General features: G+C 40.8%; 1 protein-coding gene, 1 non-coding gene and 1 pseudogene across 14 annotated transcripts in view; 1 reads left to right on the plus strand and 2 right to left on the minus strand.

Annotated features, from left to right (window-relative positions):
• Positions 1–19,106, minus strand: part of MYO9A (myosin IXA) — a 308,394-nt gene that overhangs the window by 223,618 nt on the left and 65,670 nt on the right. For all 13 annotated transcript variants that reach the window (XM_063652720.1, XM_063652726.1, XM_063652723.1 and 10 more), the window contains exon 2: positions 10,772–11,682. In XM_063652720.1, coding sequence (XP_063508790.1) covers positions 10,772–11,611 — 840 coding nt within the window. In that variant the 5' untranslated portion in view covers positions 11,612–11,682. The remainder of the gene's footprint in view (positions 1–10,771; positions 11,683–19,106) is intronic.
• LOC134738297 (eukaryotic translation initiation factor 5A-2-like) lies at positions 6,301–8,482 on the minus strand (annotated as a pseudogene).
• LOC129014841 (U2 spliceosomal RNA) lies at positions 10,229–10,414 on the plus strand. The gene has a single exon (XR_008494376.1). It is a non-coding gene; the product is annotated as a U2 spliceosomal RNA (small nuclear RNA).

Here is a 19,106-nt window from a genome sequence, read left to right on the forward strand (position 1 = left end):
AGTCATTTAGGGCCATTTTGAGAGGTAGGCTTGCAATAGTTACTTCACCAAATAAGTTATATGGATGGCAAATAAGCATGAGAAAGCATGTTCAACATCACCAACTATTACAGTAATTCTGTCAAGACCACAATGAGATACTACTACACACCTGTTAGAATGGCTAAAATAATCAACAAAAATTGACAATACCAAGTGCTGCTGAGGATGCAGGGGAATCATACAGTGCTGGTGGAAATGCAAAATGGTAGAACAACTCTGGAAGACAATCTAACAAAAAGTAAAACATTCACAGAAAGTTAAACACACTCTTAACAATATGACCCAGCGATACCACTCCTGGCTGTTTACTACTGAAAAATACAAATTTATATATACATACACATCAAGGCACAAACATTATCATCAGCTTTGTGACAGTCAAAGCTTGAAAATAACGAAATGTCCATCAACAAATAAAGGATTTAACAAACTGTGATTCATCTATCTAATGGAATACTACTCAGAAGCAAAATAAAGAACTGCCATATTTTAACAACCTGGATGAATTTCAAAGATACAACACTGAATGAGAGAAATCAGTCTCAAAACTTTACATATGGGTGGTTCACATGTGTAATCCCAGCAATTTGGGAGGCCACGGGGGGAGAACTGCTTGAAGCCAGGAGTTTGAGACTGTCCTGGGCAACATAGGGAGACCTCGTCTCTATAAAAAGTTTTTAAAAATTAGACCAGCATGGTGGCAGACGCCTGTAATCTCAGCTAATCTGGAGGCTGAGGTGGGAAGATCACTTAAGCCTGGAAGGTAGAGGCAGCAGTGAGCTGTGACTGTACCACTGCACTCCAGCCAGGGTGACAGACTGAAACCTGGGTCTCAAAAAAATAAAAAACTTTACATACTACAGGACTCTATTTATATGACATTCTCAAAAACAAAAAGAGCAGCAATGGAGAGCAGACAAGTGATTCTGAGTCATGAAAGTATGGCAGGGCAGAGGGTATGAAGATAAGGAGTATCATAAGAGTTTTATGGAGTAATGAAACTATTCTGTATCAAAATTATACACAGATGGCTATAAAAATGAATGTTTTAAATTCATAGAATTTTAATATAAGATTACTTATTTCAAAAAAAAACTCAAAATATTTATTCAAAATAGAAGGCACAAAAAAGACAATTTCAGATATACATAGTTGAAAATATTCATCACAAGCTAACCTGCACTAAAAGAAACATTAAAGAAGTCGTTTAAGCAGAAGGAAAATTGTATCATATTAAAACATGGATCTATATAAGGAAAGAAGAACAGCAGAAATGGTTGCCCCATTAGTAAATACATAAAATATTTTTTAGTACTTAAATCTTTTGAAAAGATCATTGAGAGTGAGATTGGCAAAAATGGCAGAGTAAGGACCTCTAAACATCCTCTCCTTCATAAAAGGCACAAGAATGCTGACAAAAACTGTCCAACTCAAATTTTTAAGAACTCTGGAAATTAACCAAAGGATTGCAAGAACCCTCGGCAGAGGCATTTAATCAAGAAAAAACAGCTGAGTCTCGGTTAGGAAAATCAGGCATTTTAACTTGTGCTATTACTACTCCTTTCTCTCTAGCTCCACACTGAAGAGAAAAACAAACATCCTACAATGATGGGGTTTTTTAAAAGACATCCAAGAAGCCACTTGAAGAATCAGAACAGGGATGGAACTCAACCAAACTCCAGTTCCCGAGAAAATCATCACAATTTGACTTATCTGGCACTTCCCTGGAAAAACTCACACAAAGGGTTCTCTCTTTGTGTGTATGTATGTTTTGTTTTGTTTCGTTTTGTTTTGTTTTGAGACAAGATCTCATTCTGTCGCCCAGGCTGGAGTGCAGTGGTGCTATAATGGCTCACTACAGCCCCCACCTCCAGGACTTAAGCAATCCTTTCACCTCAGCTTCCTGAGTAGCTGGGACTACACACAGCCGTGCATCACCCCACCCAGCTAATTTTTGTATTTTTCTGTAGAGACGGTGGGGGAAGGGGGATCTCCCTATGTTGTCCAGGCTGGTCTTGAACTCCTGGGCTCAAGTGATCCACCTATCTGAGCCTCCCAAAGTGCTGGGATTATAAGCATGAGCCACAGTGCCTGCCCCGCATCCTACTTTTTTTTTGCAACAGGGTCTCACTCTGTCAACCCAGACTGGAGTGCAGTGGTGCCATAAGGACTTTCTTGACCTTACTTGGAAATCACTTGCTGTAAACAGCCTCTTCGCACTCCCCACTGCACCCACCCACCATCACTATGTGTGCTTGTCAAAAACAATCAGAAGCAATTGTTAAAACACTATAACTGCTTAAGGTGGCAATAACAGAATGGGGCAAAAAAAAAAAAAAAAACACCAAACAACTTAAAAGGAAAAGCTGGTGAATAATATGTAAAAAGGGGACTCTGAAAACATCTGAAATATTCATGGGCATATGGAAGGCCATAAGCATGCACAGTACTGCACATACCCAGGATATGTCGATGCTCACAAAACACAGGAGACCTGTGTTTTGAACTTGAGGTTCTTTGTAAGCAGGAAGTAAAAGGTAAGGCAGAGTTGACAACCGCTTGGCTGAGTACTGAAGGGGTGAGTCAACAAACACACAGAACCTCATAATAAAGACTGGAAGCCTTAACTTCAGGCATTTAAGGAAATCCAAATCTAATCATAACTAACCACCATAACTGAGTACAGTTTTTGATGATCTCATGCACAAAAATATAGACTTTACAAAATTAGTTCAAAGAAGTCATGAAACAACCAAACAACGGTAAGAAAACAACCACAAACCTTGGGAAAATCTCATTTTGAGATGCCACATCATTATTATTATTTAAAAATGTCTAGTTTTCGCCAAAAAATTAAGAGACATGCAAAAAAGTACAAAAGTATGGGCATGGGAAAATGAAAAATAGCAATAAACAGCAATCGTTCCTGACAAAGCCCAGATGTTGGACTTACTAGGCAAAGGCTACCAGCTTTTTTTTTTTTTTTTTTTCCTGAGACAGGGTCTCACTCTATCACTCAGGCTGGAGTGCAGTGGCACCATCACAGCTCAGTGGAGCCTCAACTTCCTGAGCTCAAGCAATCCTCCCATCTCAGCCTTCCAAACTCAGCCTCCTCAGTAGCTGGGACTACAGGTGCACACCAACACATCCAGCTAATTTTTTTTCCCATTTTTTTGTAGAGACAGGGTCTCACCCATGTTGCCTAGGCTGGTCCTGAACTCCTGGGCTCAAGTGATCCACTCTCCTTGGCCTCCCAAAGTGCTGGGATTACAGGCATGAGCCACCACACCTGGCCAAAATACAGAACTCTTAAATGCACAAAATATATCCACCAAGAAAGATCATGTTTTGGGCCATAAGTCTCAATAAATTTAAAAGAGTTCAAGCTATACAACACAGTGTTATTTAACCTGGCCAAAATACAGAATTCTTAAATGCACAAAAAATATCCACCACAAAAGACCGTGTTCTGGGCCACAAGTCTCAATAACTTTAAGAGAGTTCAAGTTATACAACACAGTGTTATCTAACCACAAAGGAATTAAATTATAAATCAAGAACAGGGGACAGAATCTCAGAGGACAGGATTGGGGCAGAGCAAGATGTGGAACAGATCCACAGATCCACTGACTGCTCCCCCCCACACAAAAAGACACCAATTTAACAACTAACTACACACACACACAAAGCACCTTCATGACAACCAAAAACCAGTAGGGTAAATGGAAACAGCCATCTTAGACTAAGATGGAAGCCGTGTACTGAGAATGGCAGAGCCACAAAGAAGGAGCCCGTGCCCATCACTGCACAATCAACCAGATCAGCCCAAGACTGCTACCATGTGTATTATGACGTAAGAGAAATGAGTCTATCTTCTTTAATCCCTTATTGTTTTGACCTTTGTTACAGCAACTTAATGTTTGTACAAAAGGGCTTTCATTTCTTACTTCATTCGTTTCTGCATTGTTTGAATGTTTTATAGCATGTATAATTAGTTTAATAACTTAAAATATATACATAATCTATATATGTTTATTTACCTATAAGATACAGATATAAGTAGATATATATCTATATATAGGGAGAGTGAAATCCATATTTATCCATATAGTCTATACAGAGGTTAGATAGATACAATGTGCAGTGGGCCAAAGATAGGGACTTTTAGATTTTGGTTTTCTGATACACCAAAATATTTCGAATTAATTATACCTTCCTGAAAATTAAATTCACAAATCTTTATTGAGAATTGGTCATGTGAAAGAAACTAAAGTGACACAAATAAGTATGTCATTATTTTAGAAAGTACTGTATTCACTCATGAGTAGCAAATTAATTTCAACAAAACAATACCATCCATACTTTTCAAGTAATACTGTTAATCTAAAGTTCATTGATTTGAAGTTTCGTTTGTACTTAATTTGGCAAAATCTGTTTTGCTTTATAGTTGTATACAAACTTTAAGGAAAAAAATTTAAATAGTTTTATATTTGTACATTTTTCAGTGTCTTTAAAATTTTTGTTTATATATATTTATAATAAAATAATCAGGTTTCCAAAAAAAACCAGACAGGATTTAAATATTTACAAACTAAACACAAATCTAAGCAACCCATGGTTGAAAGAAGAAATCAGGCCAGGCACCGTGGCTCATGCCTGTAATCCTAGCACTTTAGGAGGCTGAGGTGGGTGGATCATCTGAGGTAGAGTTCAAGACCAGCCTGGCCTACATGGAGAAACCCCATCTCTAATAAAGACACAAAAATTAGCTGGGTGTGGTGGCGCACACCTATAGTCCCAGCTACTCAAGAGGCTGAGACAGAAGAATCGCTTGATCCCAGCAAGTGGAGGTTGCAGTGAGCCGAGATTGCGCCACTGTACTCCAGCCCTGGCGACAGAGCAAGATTCTGTCTCACAGAAAAAAAAGGGGGTGGGTGGGATCTGTCTCTGCTGTTCCACGTCCTCCACCTCAGGAGCCCCTGGTGACTTTGTCACAGCCTCCGTTCCTCTGTGATCTCCAGGTCCTGGGAGATGCACAGCTAAGACGCCAGGACATCCTGGAAGCTGGGAAATAACCCTGAACCTGCAGCAGCAATCTGGTCTCTCCATCACCTTAGGCTTGTGGACCACAAATCACAACCTCATCCACTGCATGGACACAGGAATATGTCAGAACATAGCCCTGCCTGGGCCATCAAGCTCCAAATGGTCATCCAACTAGGAGCCTCGGACAACGGCCACTTTTGCTGGGAACCCGTAGATAGGCCTCTAGGAAGATCTGACTGCTGTTTTTCCAAAACAGTGCCCCGTCAGCAGGAGGCAGTTAAAATCGGTCTTCATCCTTATCCTTATCCTTATTCTAATGGCACTTAGATGCACTTCTTTAGAGGGGAGAATGAGACAGGCAAGTAACAAAAGGTTCCAGGAGAATCTCCAACTGACCTGCATACTGGGAAGACAGGGTGAAGACTTGTGAAGTCTATGCCATTTGCAGGGAGGAGGAGCCTGGCCTCTCCTGTTTCTATGTGAAGACCTGGGATCAAATTAGTGAGGTGAACAGCCTGTTAGGAGGACCTCATCTCACTTTGCTGTGTTGTTTTTCCTTTTCATTCATTAATTTTACTCCTCACCCTTCTATGTGTCTGCGAGCCTAATCTTTCCTGGTCATGTGACAAGAACCCAGTATTTTCCGTTTTTTTGAGATGGAGTCTCGCTCTGTTGACCAGGCTGGAGTGCAATGGCATGATATTGGCTCACTGCAACCTCTGCCTCCCGAAGAACCCGGTATTTTCTACAACAATATTTTATACATTTTCTTTCTACAATGATTATATAATTATGGCTTTCTAGCAGGAAACAAAAAAATAAAGAATAAGTCACAAAAAAAGAAATCAAAAGGGAAATTATCAAACGTTTTAAACTAAATAAAAATGAAAACACAATATGTCAGAATTTGTGGGATAGCAGTACAAGCAGTACCTAGGAAAGAATTTACAGCACTAAATAAATATATTAGAAAAGAAGAATGATCTAAAATCAATGACCTCAGAGATCATACTAAAGACTTTAAAAGCCTGTAATTCTAGCACTTTGGGAGGCCAAAGCAGGCGGATCGCTTGAGCCTGGGAGCTCAAGACCAGCCTTGGCAACATGGTAAAACTCCGTCTCTACAAAAAATACAAAAATTAGCCAGGCGTGGTGGTACATGCCTATAATCCCACCTACTTGGGAGGCTGAGGTGGGAGAATTGCTTAAGCCAGGGAGGTTGTGGCTCCCATTTATTTGCAGGGTTTTATGGCTACAGCATATTCTTCACTCATTGCACACATGACAGACACCTGTACATCTTCACCTGCATTGTATTTTCCTTGTATTTATTTGCCTAGTTCACTTTCTGGCAGTTTAAGATCCTCAGGAACTCCATCAGCTTCTGTCAGCAGGGAAAGGCAACTATCTTGAATGCGTATCAGTTGATAATCATGTCTCTGAATATTTGGAACATCCATGTTGTGAATAGAAGGACAAATATCTTCTTCTTTTTTTTTTTCCCAAGAAAACAGCAATTCCAACAAGGTGAACCTTGGCATGACCATGTTTTCCAGTTTTGGAAGTTAACATCTTCACTATTTTGCACAGTTGTCCTTTGAACACCATGAAGCCACTTTTGCGCAAGGTTGAGCACTGCATAGGGTAAGTGCTGGAAGCCCCAGCATCTCCAGTAGTTAAATCAATTTTGTACACCATGGTGAGCTGGGGAGATGGTGGTTTTTCCGTGGCAACTTTCAGCAGGCAAAGAGCGCCTTTCACCTGCGTACCTGCACGGGTCCCCTACAGCTGCAGAGCCGGTGGCAGCGGTGGCAGCCACAGCAGTTGCCAATAAGGGAATATTACATAAAACTTTATGACAATAAATATGATAACTTAGATTAAGCAAGTTTCTTGAAAGACACAAACTACCAAAGCTTACTAAAAAAAACAGTAATAACAATAATCACATGAATAACTCTATATCTACTTTTAAAATTGAAACCTTGTTTAAAATTCTCCCACAAAAAACACCAGGTCCAGATGGCTTCATTAATGAATTCCAACACTGACAGTAAAAAAAAAATCAGTATTACACAACTCTTCCAAAAATACGAGAAAAGACTTCCCAATTCATCCTATGAGACTTGATAATTCTATCAATGCAAAAGATTGAATGCAAAAAAAAAAAGACATTCAAGAAAACAATGTTAGGCATGATGGTGCATGCCTGTAATCTCAACTACCTGGAAGGCTGAAGCAGGAGAATCACTGAAGCCCAGGAGATTGAGACCAGCCGAGGCAACATAGTGGGATCCACTCTCAAAAAAAAATTTTTTTTAATGAGAAAGACAACAATGTCCCTCATGATGTAATTCACATTAACAAAGTTTAAAATATAATCATCTTAATAAGACACAGAAATAACACTTGACAAAATGAATTTTGACATCCATTCCTGACAAAAGCTCTAAACAAGCTAAACAGAATGGATCAAGCTCAATTTGACACAGAATTTACACAAAACCAACAGCTATCATTATAACTTAATGGCTAAAGACTAAATGTTTTCCCCTAAGATCAGAAACGAGACAAGGATGTTGCTTTCAACCACCTCTACTCAACATTATACTGGAGTAGCCAGTGAAATCAAGCAAGAAAAAAAAAGACATCCAAACTAGAAAGGAAGAAAAACTTTTTATTCACAGACATGACTGACTATATGAAAAATCCAATGGAATCTATAAAAAAGCTGATGCAGGGGTGGGCAGGTTTGGTGGCTCATGCCTGTTATCCCAGCACTTTAGGAGGCCAAGACAGGAGAATCACCTGAGCTCAGGAGTTCAGGACCAGCCAGCCTAGGCAACATAGTGAGACCTCGTCTCTACAAAAAATAAAAAAAAAAAAACGGCCGAGCATAGCAACACAGGCTGATAGTGCCAGCTACTCAGGAGGCTAAGGTGGGAGGATCACTCGAGCCTGGAGATCGAGGCTGCAGTGAGCTATGATGACACCACTACACTCCAGCCTCGGCAATAGAGGGAGACCTTGTCTCAAAAAAAAAAAAAAAAAAAGGTTAATGGCACTAATATTTAAGTCTAGCCAGATTGCAGAAGATAAGATCAACGTGTAACTATCAACTGTATATCTATATACTAGCAACAAACAATTGAAAATTGTAGAACACCATTTATAATAACATCCTCAAAAAATTGAGAGATAAATCTTACCAAAGATGTAAAAGACCTGCACACTAATAACTATAAAATACTGCCAAGAGAAATTAAAGAGCTTAATGAAAAGTTAAACACATACTTATCATCTGATCTAGTCATTCCATTGCTAGATATTTACTGAAGAGAAAAAATGCATATGTCTATCTAAACTTGAATGTAATAGCCAAAAATTAAAAACAACCCATATATCCATCAACGAGTGAACAGATCTAAAAAATTGTGATATCCCATGGAATACTATTACCTTAGCAACAAAAAGGAATGTATTATCGACATATGCAACAACATGGATAAATCTCAAAATAATTATACCAAGTGGGAGAAGCCAAATATAAAAGGGTACATACTATGTGGTTCCATTTATATAAAATGGTAGAAAATGCAAACTAATCTACAGTGACAGAAAGCACTTAACTGGTTTCCCATATATGGGTGGGCTGAGAGGAGCGTGAAAGAGGGATTACAAAGAGGTATGAGGAAACTTTGGGGATAATGGATATGTTCTTGACTGTGGTGGTGGTTTCATGGGTATATACATGTCAAAGTTTATCACGTTATACACTTTAAATATACGCAGTTTACTGTATTTCAATTTTACCTACAAAATATCTTTTAAAAAGACAATGCAGTAATATTACCTTTTCCTTTCAGGTCTAAAACAAACACTATATTCCCTTTCCTTTTTTTTTTTTTTTTAAATTGGCAGGCAAAAACTGCATATATTTATGGTGTATAACATGATGTTTTCATATATGTCTGCAGTGTACAATGGCAAAATCAAGCTACTTAATGTATGCATTACCTCACAATACTTATCATTTTTTGTAATGAAACTGATTAAAATCTTCTCTTAGAAATGTTCAAGTATAGGCTGGGGGCGATGGCTCATGCCTGTAATCCCAGCACTTTGGGAAGCCAAGGCAGGTGGATCACCTGAGGTCGGGAGTTCAAGACCAGCCTGACCAACATGGAGAACCCCTTCTCTACTAAAAATACAAAATTAGCCGGGTGTGGTGGCACATGCCTGTAATCCCAGCTACTCAGGAGGCCGAGGCAGGAGAATCCCTTGAACCCAGGAGGCAGAGGTTGCGGTGAGCCGAGATTGTACCATTGCACTCCAGCCTGGCAACAAGAGCAAAATTCTGTCTCAAAAAAAAAAAAAAAAGAAATTTTCAAGTATATAATCTATTGTTACTTACTGTAGTCATCATGATGTACAATATATCCCTTGACCTTATTCCTCCTATATAACTAAAAAATTTGTGTCCTACAACCAACATCTCTCCAATCCTCGCAGCCTTTAGTAACTACCACTTTGCTCTTTGTTTCTATGCATTCAACTTTTTCAGATTCCACATATAAGTAAGATTGTGGAGTACTAGTCCTTCTGTATCATCTTTCCTTTTGACATTGGATGGTATTACTTGTAAAACATCCCACAACTAAACATTTTTTCCCATATTCTCTACATTATTACGTTTCGATGCTAGGCACAGCTGTTAAGCTTGCAGAAATACAAATACATCAGCAAAAATATTTTCACCAACCATCACAATGCAGTTAGACAGGACCTGACTCTGCTTTCTCCCCTTATAGGGGGATATACAGTGACTACAGTCATCTCTTTCTTTGCATCATTAATGACCCAAAGACATTCTCTTTAAAAAAAAAATTACCACTGTCACTCTTCAATCTTCCACACCACCTTTTTTGCTTTCCCATCTTCCAGGTCCTCTTGGTTACTAAAAATAATGTCTACACTTCTATTTAGTTTTACTTCATCTTCTTACATCTATCAAATATTTTTTAAAGATATGTTTAAGAATAAGAACAGTATTTTTCTTTCTTTTTTTTAAATTGCTGCTCCTTGTGGAGCAGGGCTACCCTGCAGGCAGTGTGCCCAGAATAGCAAGAACAGTATTTCTATAGCTTTTCAGCCTTTTGGCTAAGATCAAGTATAGTTATGTTTTTATCAGTTTAATATCTAGAATGTCTTCTATCCAAAGACAATTTTTTTTTTTTTTGAGATGGATTTTCGCTCTTGTTGCCCAGGCTAGAGTGCAATGGCATGATCTCGGCTCACCACAACCTCCGCCTCCCGGGTTCAAAGAATTCTCCTGCCTCAGCCTCCCGAGTAGCTAGGATTACAGGCATGTGCCACCACGCCTGGCTAATTTTTTTTTGTGTTTTTAGTAGAGACGGGTTTCTCCATGTTGGTCAGGCTGGTCTGGAACTCCTGACCTCAGGTGATCCACCCAGCTCGGCCTCCCAAAGTGCTGGGATTACAGGCATGAGCCATTGCGCCCGGCCCTAAATGAGTTTTTGGAGCTGGGAGATGGAACAGTATCTTGCTTGATCTACTCCACACATCGACCTGGTATTGCAGTACCTCTAGGAATGGTACACCCCCCTACCTCAAAGGATAAAAATTAAAATTAAAATCAAAAATAAGATTTCTATATATTTACCTCAAGTACTGGTCCAGCTCCAAGAATAATCTGTTCCACTCCACTGGCAAATCCTTTCTGACTGAGAGCAGTAAGGTGGTGAATTAGAAAGTTTGTGCTTTGAGTCTTCCCAGAACCACTCTCTCCCGAAATCACGATGCACTGATTCTTTTTGCGCTGAAGCATGGCATGATAAGCTACATCAGCCACAGCATAAATGTGGGGCTCAAGTTTTCCCAGTTGGTGGTTATCATACATTTTGACATATTTGGGGTTATAAATAGGAAGAAACTTGAATGGGTTAATAACTATTAGAATACTGCCAACATAGGTATAAATTTTTTCATGCTTAAAGCGATTTCGTAGGTTTTCTAAGAGAGTTTTCTCATTCAAATCAGGTAAACTACATAAATCATCAAAGTCTTTCTGTTGAGGCTGTGGAAGAAAACCCCGTTCCATCATCCTGCGACGTTCTTCTGTTACCCGTAGCCATGACTGCAGGCTACCATAATGGATTGATCCATCAAGGTTTTTCTCTCTCAGAAGAAAGCGGTAGTCCTCTCCACTTAAGCGATTTTCCAGAGCCATTCGGGGCCACAACATCATTCGCTGAACTGGACAATCTGTTGGATTGAGGATCCATTCTTCTCCACCAAATTCCTTTACCTCTGCTAGAACATAACATTTTGTTTTGTCAAGATGAAGTTTGTTTATAAGAGACTCAATCACCTCAGCAGCTGTGGAGTTTTTTCTGGCAGGAATCGGACAGTAGATTGTCCCTTCTGAAATAGTCCCAGGATATATCCGTAATGTATGTTCATTATCTTCAAAGCGTCGTCTTCCTCCATCATTTATATTCATATTGGATCCTGTCCCATCAGCATGGATAGTATATGTTCAAAGTCGTGCAAACCATTTTCTTGGTAAAATAACTGTAACATAAAAGATGCAAAATATTTAGAAGTAAATACACATTGCTTTCTGATGCTCAAGAAAGAAAAGCTTAACCAGCATGTTGATTACATCTTCTAAAACACAAAATACTAACTCTTGTCTTAGCACAGCAACAGTTTCATTGAGACCACATAATATTAAGTTTCATTGTCCAAATCTAGGCACTTTCTAAAATAGTAACTTGCCAAAAAAACATATATTTCAATGTTTTATTATACAAAAATCCAAAGAGTACAAAGAAAAATTATTTTTCCCCTGCTGTCTCAAATGTTTGTAAGGAACTTGGGATTAGAACCAAGTTCTTTCCTTATACTTAACAAAGACTGGATTAAGACAGAATAATCATGCAAATCTAATTGCCCTGTACCCAGAATTTCTTAAGGATAAAGCAAAAACAAGAAAGAATCCCAACAATGGAGCAAAAATTTTGTAAAATTTGTTAAAAACAGTAAGAAGATAGATAAACACAGAAATTACATAAAACCAAGAAAATGATGAGAGAAACCAACTAAAGAGATAGACATATATTTTCAAGGAATTCTAGGCTCTGACTCACTCCCTCCCACAAGGTGGGAAGGAGAAGGGAGTTTGGCAAGAGCGACAAAAGAATCCTGCCCCTGACTTGCTGCGCAAATTTAACACAATTATACAACTAGGCACCACCACAAATTTTATTCAGCTTCCCTTTGTCCTTCAATGCTACCATTATATCTTTTTACCTAACCTCATTTATTGCATTCCTTACAAGTATTCTGCATCTTCTTCCCATCTTCTCGAACTTCGTATACAGTATATCACACTTCAGAAGAATGATTTCAACTTTTATACCTCACTGAGAAAATAGTGATTTCCTTCAAATGGCTTCTCCAACTCAAAATTTATTCCTATCTTTACCTCATCTATCTTATTCCATTCCTGTCTTCTACTGAGAAAATATGCCCCACACACTTTCCAGGGCTGATAAAACCTATTTCTTATCTTCATTAGTTAGTTATATGCCCCCAAAAAACTACTCTCATGTGTCATCAATATTTCCCTTATTTATTTCATCCTTTAACATATAAGGATGATGTGCTATTAAAAAAATAAGAAGTACTTTCAGTTACTTCCTTTTTTTTTTTTTTCAAGACAGGGTCTTGTTCTGTCACCCAGGCTAGAGTACAGCGGCAAGATCTTGGCTCACTGCACCCTCCATCTCCCGGGCTCAGGTGATCTTCTCACCTCAACCTGGCTGGGACTACAGGTGTGCACCACCTTGCCTGGCTAATTTTTGTATTTTTAGTAGAGACGGGGTTTCACCATGTTGCCCAGGGTACTATCTATCCTCTCATACTACTACATATTTGTCAAAGTCTTCTAATCAAGAAACTATTTTTTCCCTTTTGCCTAGATGGTCTTTCAAACAGAGATTAATACAAAACATATTAAAAAAAAAAAAAAACCCAGCCATATAGGCCAGGAATGGTGGCTCATATCTGTAATCTCAGCACTTTGGGAAGCCAAGGTGGGCAGATCACCTGAGGTCAGGAGTTCGAGATCAGCCTGGCCAACATGGTGAAACCCTGTCTCTACTAAAAATACAAAATTAGCCAGGCATGGTGGCACGTCCCTGTAATCCCAGCTACCCAGGGGCCTGAGGCAGGAGAATCACTTGAACCCGGGAGGCAGAGGTTACAGTGAGCTGAGGTCGCACCCCTACACTCCAGCCTGGGTGAGAGAATGAGACTGTCACCAAAAAAAAAAAAAAAAATTTTTTTTTTAAAGAAATAAACTAGTGAGGAAAGGATAAACTATTCACTGTGGTACTGGTTCAATTGCTAATCTGAGTTGGAGTGAAGAAAATTAACAGTCCTATCTCATAGCATACTGAAAATAGATTCCATCTATGGATCTGTACCTATCAATCTGTTCTGGGCTCTACAGTCTGTTCCATTGGTCTATTTTTCCACCCCTGAACCTCTGTTAATTACTACAGTCCTATAATAAATTTTGGTATCTGAAGGGCACATTACCTTAATGTGTTGTTCTTTACAAATTTTACCTTGGCTATTTACACTACCATAAAAATGTTTAAGTTTGCATGTTTACTATCATGAAAAAAAACCTTTTCAGATTTTAATACCGCATTGATTTTACAGATTAATACTGGACAGAACTGACATCTTATTGACTCTTCTCATTCATGAACACCATGCTGTTGGATTTTAAAAATTACAACTACATTTTTCACTTCTAAAGTTTTTGTCATTTTCAAATCCACCTCATCTTTTTTCTGCCGATTTACATTTCAAAATTATTTATACTTAAGGGCTATTACTCCTTTTCTTTTTGAAAATCCTCAGTATGTAATTTAATATTTTTCAGACTAACACTGAAATGTCATCCAGACTGAACTGCTCTTCTGGTTGTTTATTTCATATCTTCCTTAGCACGAGATGACTTCATATATTTGAGAATTTAGCTTTACAAGTGCACTTTTGATGGAACTTCTTTTGTTTTTCATACAAACACTTACTGAGAACCTGTTTACTACTTTTTTAAGAGAACCACAGTATCATAAATATATTTTTTAAAATTAAAAATTTTGGTATTAAATGATCAATTGATATTCAAATTTCCAAATTTCCTCAGTTATCTCATAAATATTTTTCTTACAGATAGTCTAGCCAGAGATTCTGCTCTGCAATAACAGTGAGGATACACTCTGAGTTACCAGGTTCCTAGTTGTATAGCTATGTTTGCTTTCCTGAATCCCTAAGTATTTGGTTCATATAAGCTATGGCATCTGGCAGCAGTCAGCAGCAAATCTTCTTACAGCCAGGGAGGCTGTGACCTGTAACACTCCAGGAGATGTACTAAGTTAAGGGGTCCCCAACCTCTGGGCCATGGACCAGTGCCAGTCCATGGCCTGTCAGAAATTGGGCCGCACAGCAGAAGATGAGCAGCAGGCAAGTAAGCATTACTGCCTGGGCTCTGCCTCCTGTCAGAATGTCAGCAGCATGAGATTGTCATAGAAGCATTAAGCACTATTGTGAACTGCATATGCAAGGGATCTAAACTGCATGCTCCTCAAGAGAATCTAACTAATGCCTGAGGATCTAATACCTGATGATCTGAGGCAGAATAGTTTCATCCTGAAACCATCCCCTACTACCCCATCTGTGGAAAAACTGTCATCTATGAAACCAGTCCCTGGTGCCAAAAAGGTTAAAGACCACTGTACTAAGTAACTGCAATCTAATCCCTAAAGTTGTATAATATGGCAGCCCTGGAAGTAAACTTAGAAACATCTTTTTTAACAGGAGTCCTATCTTTGTCCACTGTTTCCAACAATAAGTCCAACTCTAATTACACTTCCCCATTACTTCAAAGCAGCCAAAAACCACACCTGCTCCTTCCTGAAACATAGAAGTGTTTACCTTTATGAGTCCTAGTTTTGTCAGTTTGGTTTTATCTTTGTTATTTTATCAATTACTGCTTTGTGGTTTTTTTGTTTTTTGTTTTTTTTTTTTTACAAAAAGGAGGGTTTGTCTCAAAATACCACTCAGAAATCCATCTTGATCACAAGCCAGTCCTTGCTAAACAGCTTGGAAAATCTGTATTTGCAAATCCGAGACATGAGGTTTCATCAAAATCATCTGGGGAACTTTTTCAAAACGTACATTACCAGCCGGGTGCGGTGGCTCACACCTGTAATCCCAGCACTTTGGGAGGCCGAGGCAGGCGGATCACGAGGTCAGGAGATCTGGACCATCCTGGCTAACATGGTGAAACCCCATCTCTACTGAAAATACAAAAATTAGCCAGGCATAGTGGCGGGCACCTGCAGTCCCAGCTACTCCGGAGGCTGAGGCAGGAGAATGGCATGAACTCGGGAGGCAGAGCTTGCAGTGAGCCAAGATCATGCCACTGCACTCCAGCCTGGGTGACAGAGCGAGACTCCGTCTCTAAATAAATAAATAAATAAACAAAAATTTTTTTAAAAATGTACATTACCAGGCTCAACAATAGTTATGAGTTGAGGAAATGTAGGTAATTCTGTCATTGCTGGTCCAGAAAATAGTATTTGAAAATCACTGTATTCCCAAGTATTTGGGAACTCACTTTCTACTCCCTTACCACTCTTCCCACATAGCAAGCTACTTGACAATGCTCTGGAAAAGTCACAAAATTCCAGAGTTGGTAATCCAAAGGTCTTTCCTCATTCTTCATTTTAACACACCACACTATGGCATGACTAAAGCAGCCAATTTCTAGTTCTTGAAAGTGTACTCACATAGTTATTTTTCTTGTAGTCTTCCTGATAGTCTTGCTCTTTTTCTGACTCACTCCTACAGCTCCTTTTCCATTAACTCACTTTATTTTGTTGTTGTTTTGTTTTTGTATTTGTTTTTGTTTTATAGAACCAGGGTCTGTCTCTGTCATGCAGGCTGGAGTACAGTGGCACAATCATGGCTCACTGCCGCCTCAACCTTCTGGACTCAAGTGATCCTCCTGCCTCAGTCTCCCGAGTAGCTGGGACTGTAAGTGCATGCCACCGATGGCAGCAGCGGCCCATCTACAGCGGCCACTGCCATGACACCAGCTGCAGTGGGGGAGGTGCAGCCAGGACTGCATGCTCCATGGAGGTGGCAGAAGCCAAGAAAAGGTGGGAACCCCGCCACCTTCTGAGTTGACAGGGCAGGAGTTTCGCGCTCCCTAGGTGCAGCTGCGGCCACCCGCCCAGGTGGGCTGCAGACCCGGGCATCACTGTGCTCTTGGGGGATGGGAGCAGGCAGGAACCCCACCCTCCCAGGCACAGCTGCAGCCGCCCAAGCTGCAGCTGCAGACCCAGGCATCTCCGCATTCTCAGAGGCCCGGGAAGGCCCCCCGCCCAGTCTCTGCAGGCTCAGAGGTGTTTGCTCCCACTGCCTGGACTCTCCTCACTCCCAGCAGCCACTCCAATCTCAGAGCAAGGTTGGGTCCGAGCCTGGGCACTGTCACAGCCTGGCCAAGTGTGCACACACTCCAGATAGCACTGATAGACCACACCCTGCCACCTCAGCCCCCTCTAAACTTTGGGTGCCTACAAACACTAGAGGGAGGCCGAGGGGGTACTGAGGGCAGCTCAGTACCTGTAGGCACCCCCTGTCACAAACAGCCTGGGCACCATGAACGGCAGCAGGAGGCAGGCAGGCTCCTGGGGAAAAGGAGGCAGGTCCCTGGTGAAGCCCCACCTTCAAGCCAGGGAAGGCCTGAAGCCTGGGGACCAGACTTTCCATTGGCACCCGATGACCAGAGTGGGAACTTGTGGTGCTTTCTCCAGGCCCACCCATGGTTGTCAATGAACCAATCAGTACACACACCCTCCCTGCTGAGACCTATAAAAGCCTGAACTCAGCCAGACTTGGGGAGACAACCACCTGCCAGTTGCAGAGAAAAGGTGCCCACCCCAGGGTCTCCTCTCTGCCGGGAGTTGAGAAGATGACGGGACAACCAGCTGCAGGGAGAAGCTATCCACCCCAGGGTCTCCTCTGCTGAGAGCTGAAGAGATATCCAACTACCAGCTGCAGAGACGAGCTACCCACTCCACAGTCTCCACTCTGCTGAGAGCTGAACACTCATCAGGACACCCTGGCTGCAGAGAGGAGCTACCCACTGCGAGTCTCCTCTGAGCTGTTCTACCACTCAATAAAGTTCCCCTTCGCCTTGCTCACCTTCCACTTGTCCGTGCACCTCATTCTTCCTGGGTGCAGAACAAGAATTCAGCACCTGCCGAATGGCAGGACTAAAAGAGCTATAACACAAACAGGGCTGAAATACGCCCTTTGTTCGTCCCATTGTAGGCAACAGAAGGAGAGAAGAGAGAAGGAGAAAAGAGCTGAGGCCCTTCATGGAGCCCAGACCTGGGGGCTCCCCAAGCCAGGGCTCTGACACCCTCTTTGGGGCTCTGCGGTTCCTGGCATCTTCAAGCTTCCAAGCACCACTGCATTCCCCAGTGCCAGCCGTGGAAGCTGCTTGAGGTATGCCTGATCCAGCCACAGCCTTGCAAGGAAGCCAGCGCCTATGCCAGCACCCGGAGCTGCCTGCCTCGCTGCAGCCAGCATGCTTGGTTGTGTAGAATGGCCAAACCCCTCACTCACTCGCACACCCTCCTTTGGTAGGTGTGGGATCCAGGCTGGTAGTGCAAGCCAAACACAGCCTGCCATTCAGAGTGATCAGAATAAGCCCAGCAGGCCCAAGAAAAACTCAGGCAGAGGCGCCAGTGGCCACAGACGTTTCCAGCCAGAAAAGTATCACCCCAAGAAGTATCACCCCATAGCAAGATGGAATGCTGCCCGGGCTGGTCCACAAAGCCAAAAACTTTTACTATATGCTCCTTTACAGGAAAATTTTGCTGATGGTTGTTCTAGGGTAGCCACTAAAAAAGATTTTTTTTAGGCTGGGCCTGGTGGCTCACGCCTATAATCCCAGCACTTTGGGAGGCCGAGGCAGGAGGATCACTTAAGGTCAGGAGTTCGAGACCAGCCTGGCCAACATGGTGAAACCTTGTCCCTACTAAAAGTACAAAAAAAAATTAGCCAGGCAGGGTGGTGTGTGCCTGTAATCCCAGCTACTCAGAAGGCTGAGGCAGGAGAATCGCTTGAACTCAGGAGGCGCAGGTTGCAGTAAGCCAAGATCACACCACTGCACTCTAGCCTAGGCAACTGAGCGAGACTCCGTCTCAAAGAAAAAAAAAAAAGATTTTTTAAGTGTAACTTTCCATGTGGCACATATACACCACAGAATACTATGCAGCCATAAAAAAGAATGAGATAATGTCCTTTATAGCAATATGGATGGAGCTGGAGGCCATTATCCTAAGTAAATTAACGCAAGAACAGAAAACCAAACACCACACTTATAAATGGAAGCTAAAAACTGAGTAGACATGAACACAAAGAAGGGAGCAATAGACACAAGAGCCTACTTGAGGGTGAAGGGTAGAAGGAAGGCAAGGATCAAAAAACTACCTATCGAGTACTGTGCTTATTACCTGGGTAACAAAATAATCTGTACACCAAACCCCTGCAACACACAATTTATCTAAAGAACCAACCTGTACATGTACTCCTGAAACTAAAAGTTAAAAATAATTATGTATAACTTCCAACTAGTAGAGTGAAAAAACAGAATAATGAGTTCAAAAGAAAGCAAGAAAGGAGAAGGGAAAAAAGTCAGAATAGGTATATCAAATAGAAAACAAATAGTAAAGTTTTAAAGCTAAATACAACAGTAATTATATTATATTACATGTAAATGCTCCAGTTAAAAGACAAAGATGGTCAGATCAAAGTTTTAAAATTCAACTATCTGCTGTTTTCAGTAGACACACATCTATAACATAAGGATACAGAATCAGAAAGTATTTTTTTTTTAAAGG

Source organism: Pongo pygmaeus, chromosome 16 (assembly GCF_028885625.2).
Source record: "Pongo pygmaeus isolate AG05252 chromosome 16, NHGRI_mPonPyg2-v2.0_pri, whole genome shotgun sequence".
NCBI lineage: Eukaryota > Metazoa > Chordata > Mammalia > Primates > Hominidae > Pongo > Pongo pygmaeus.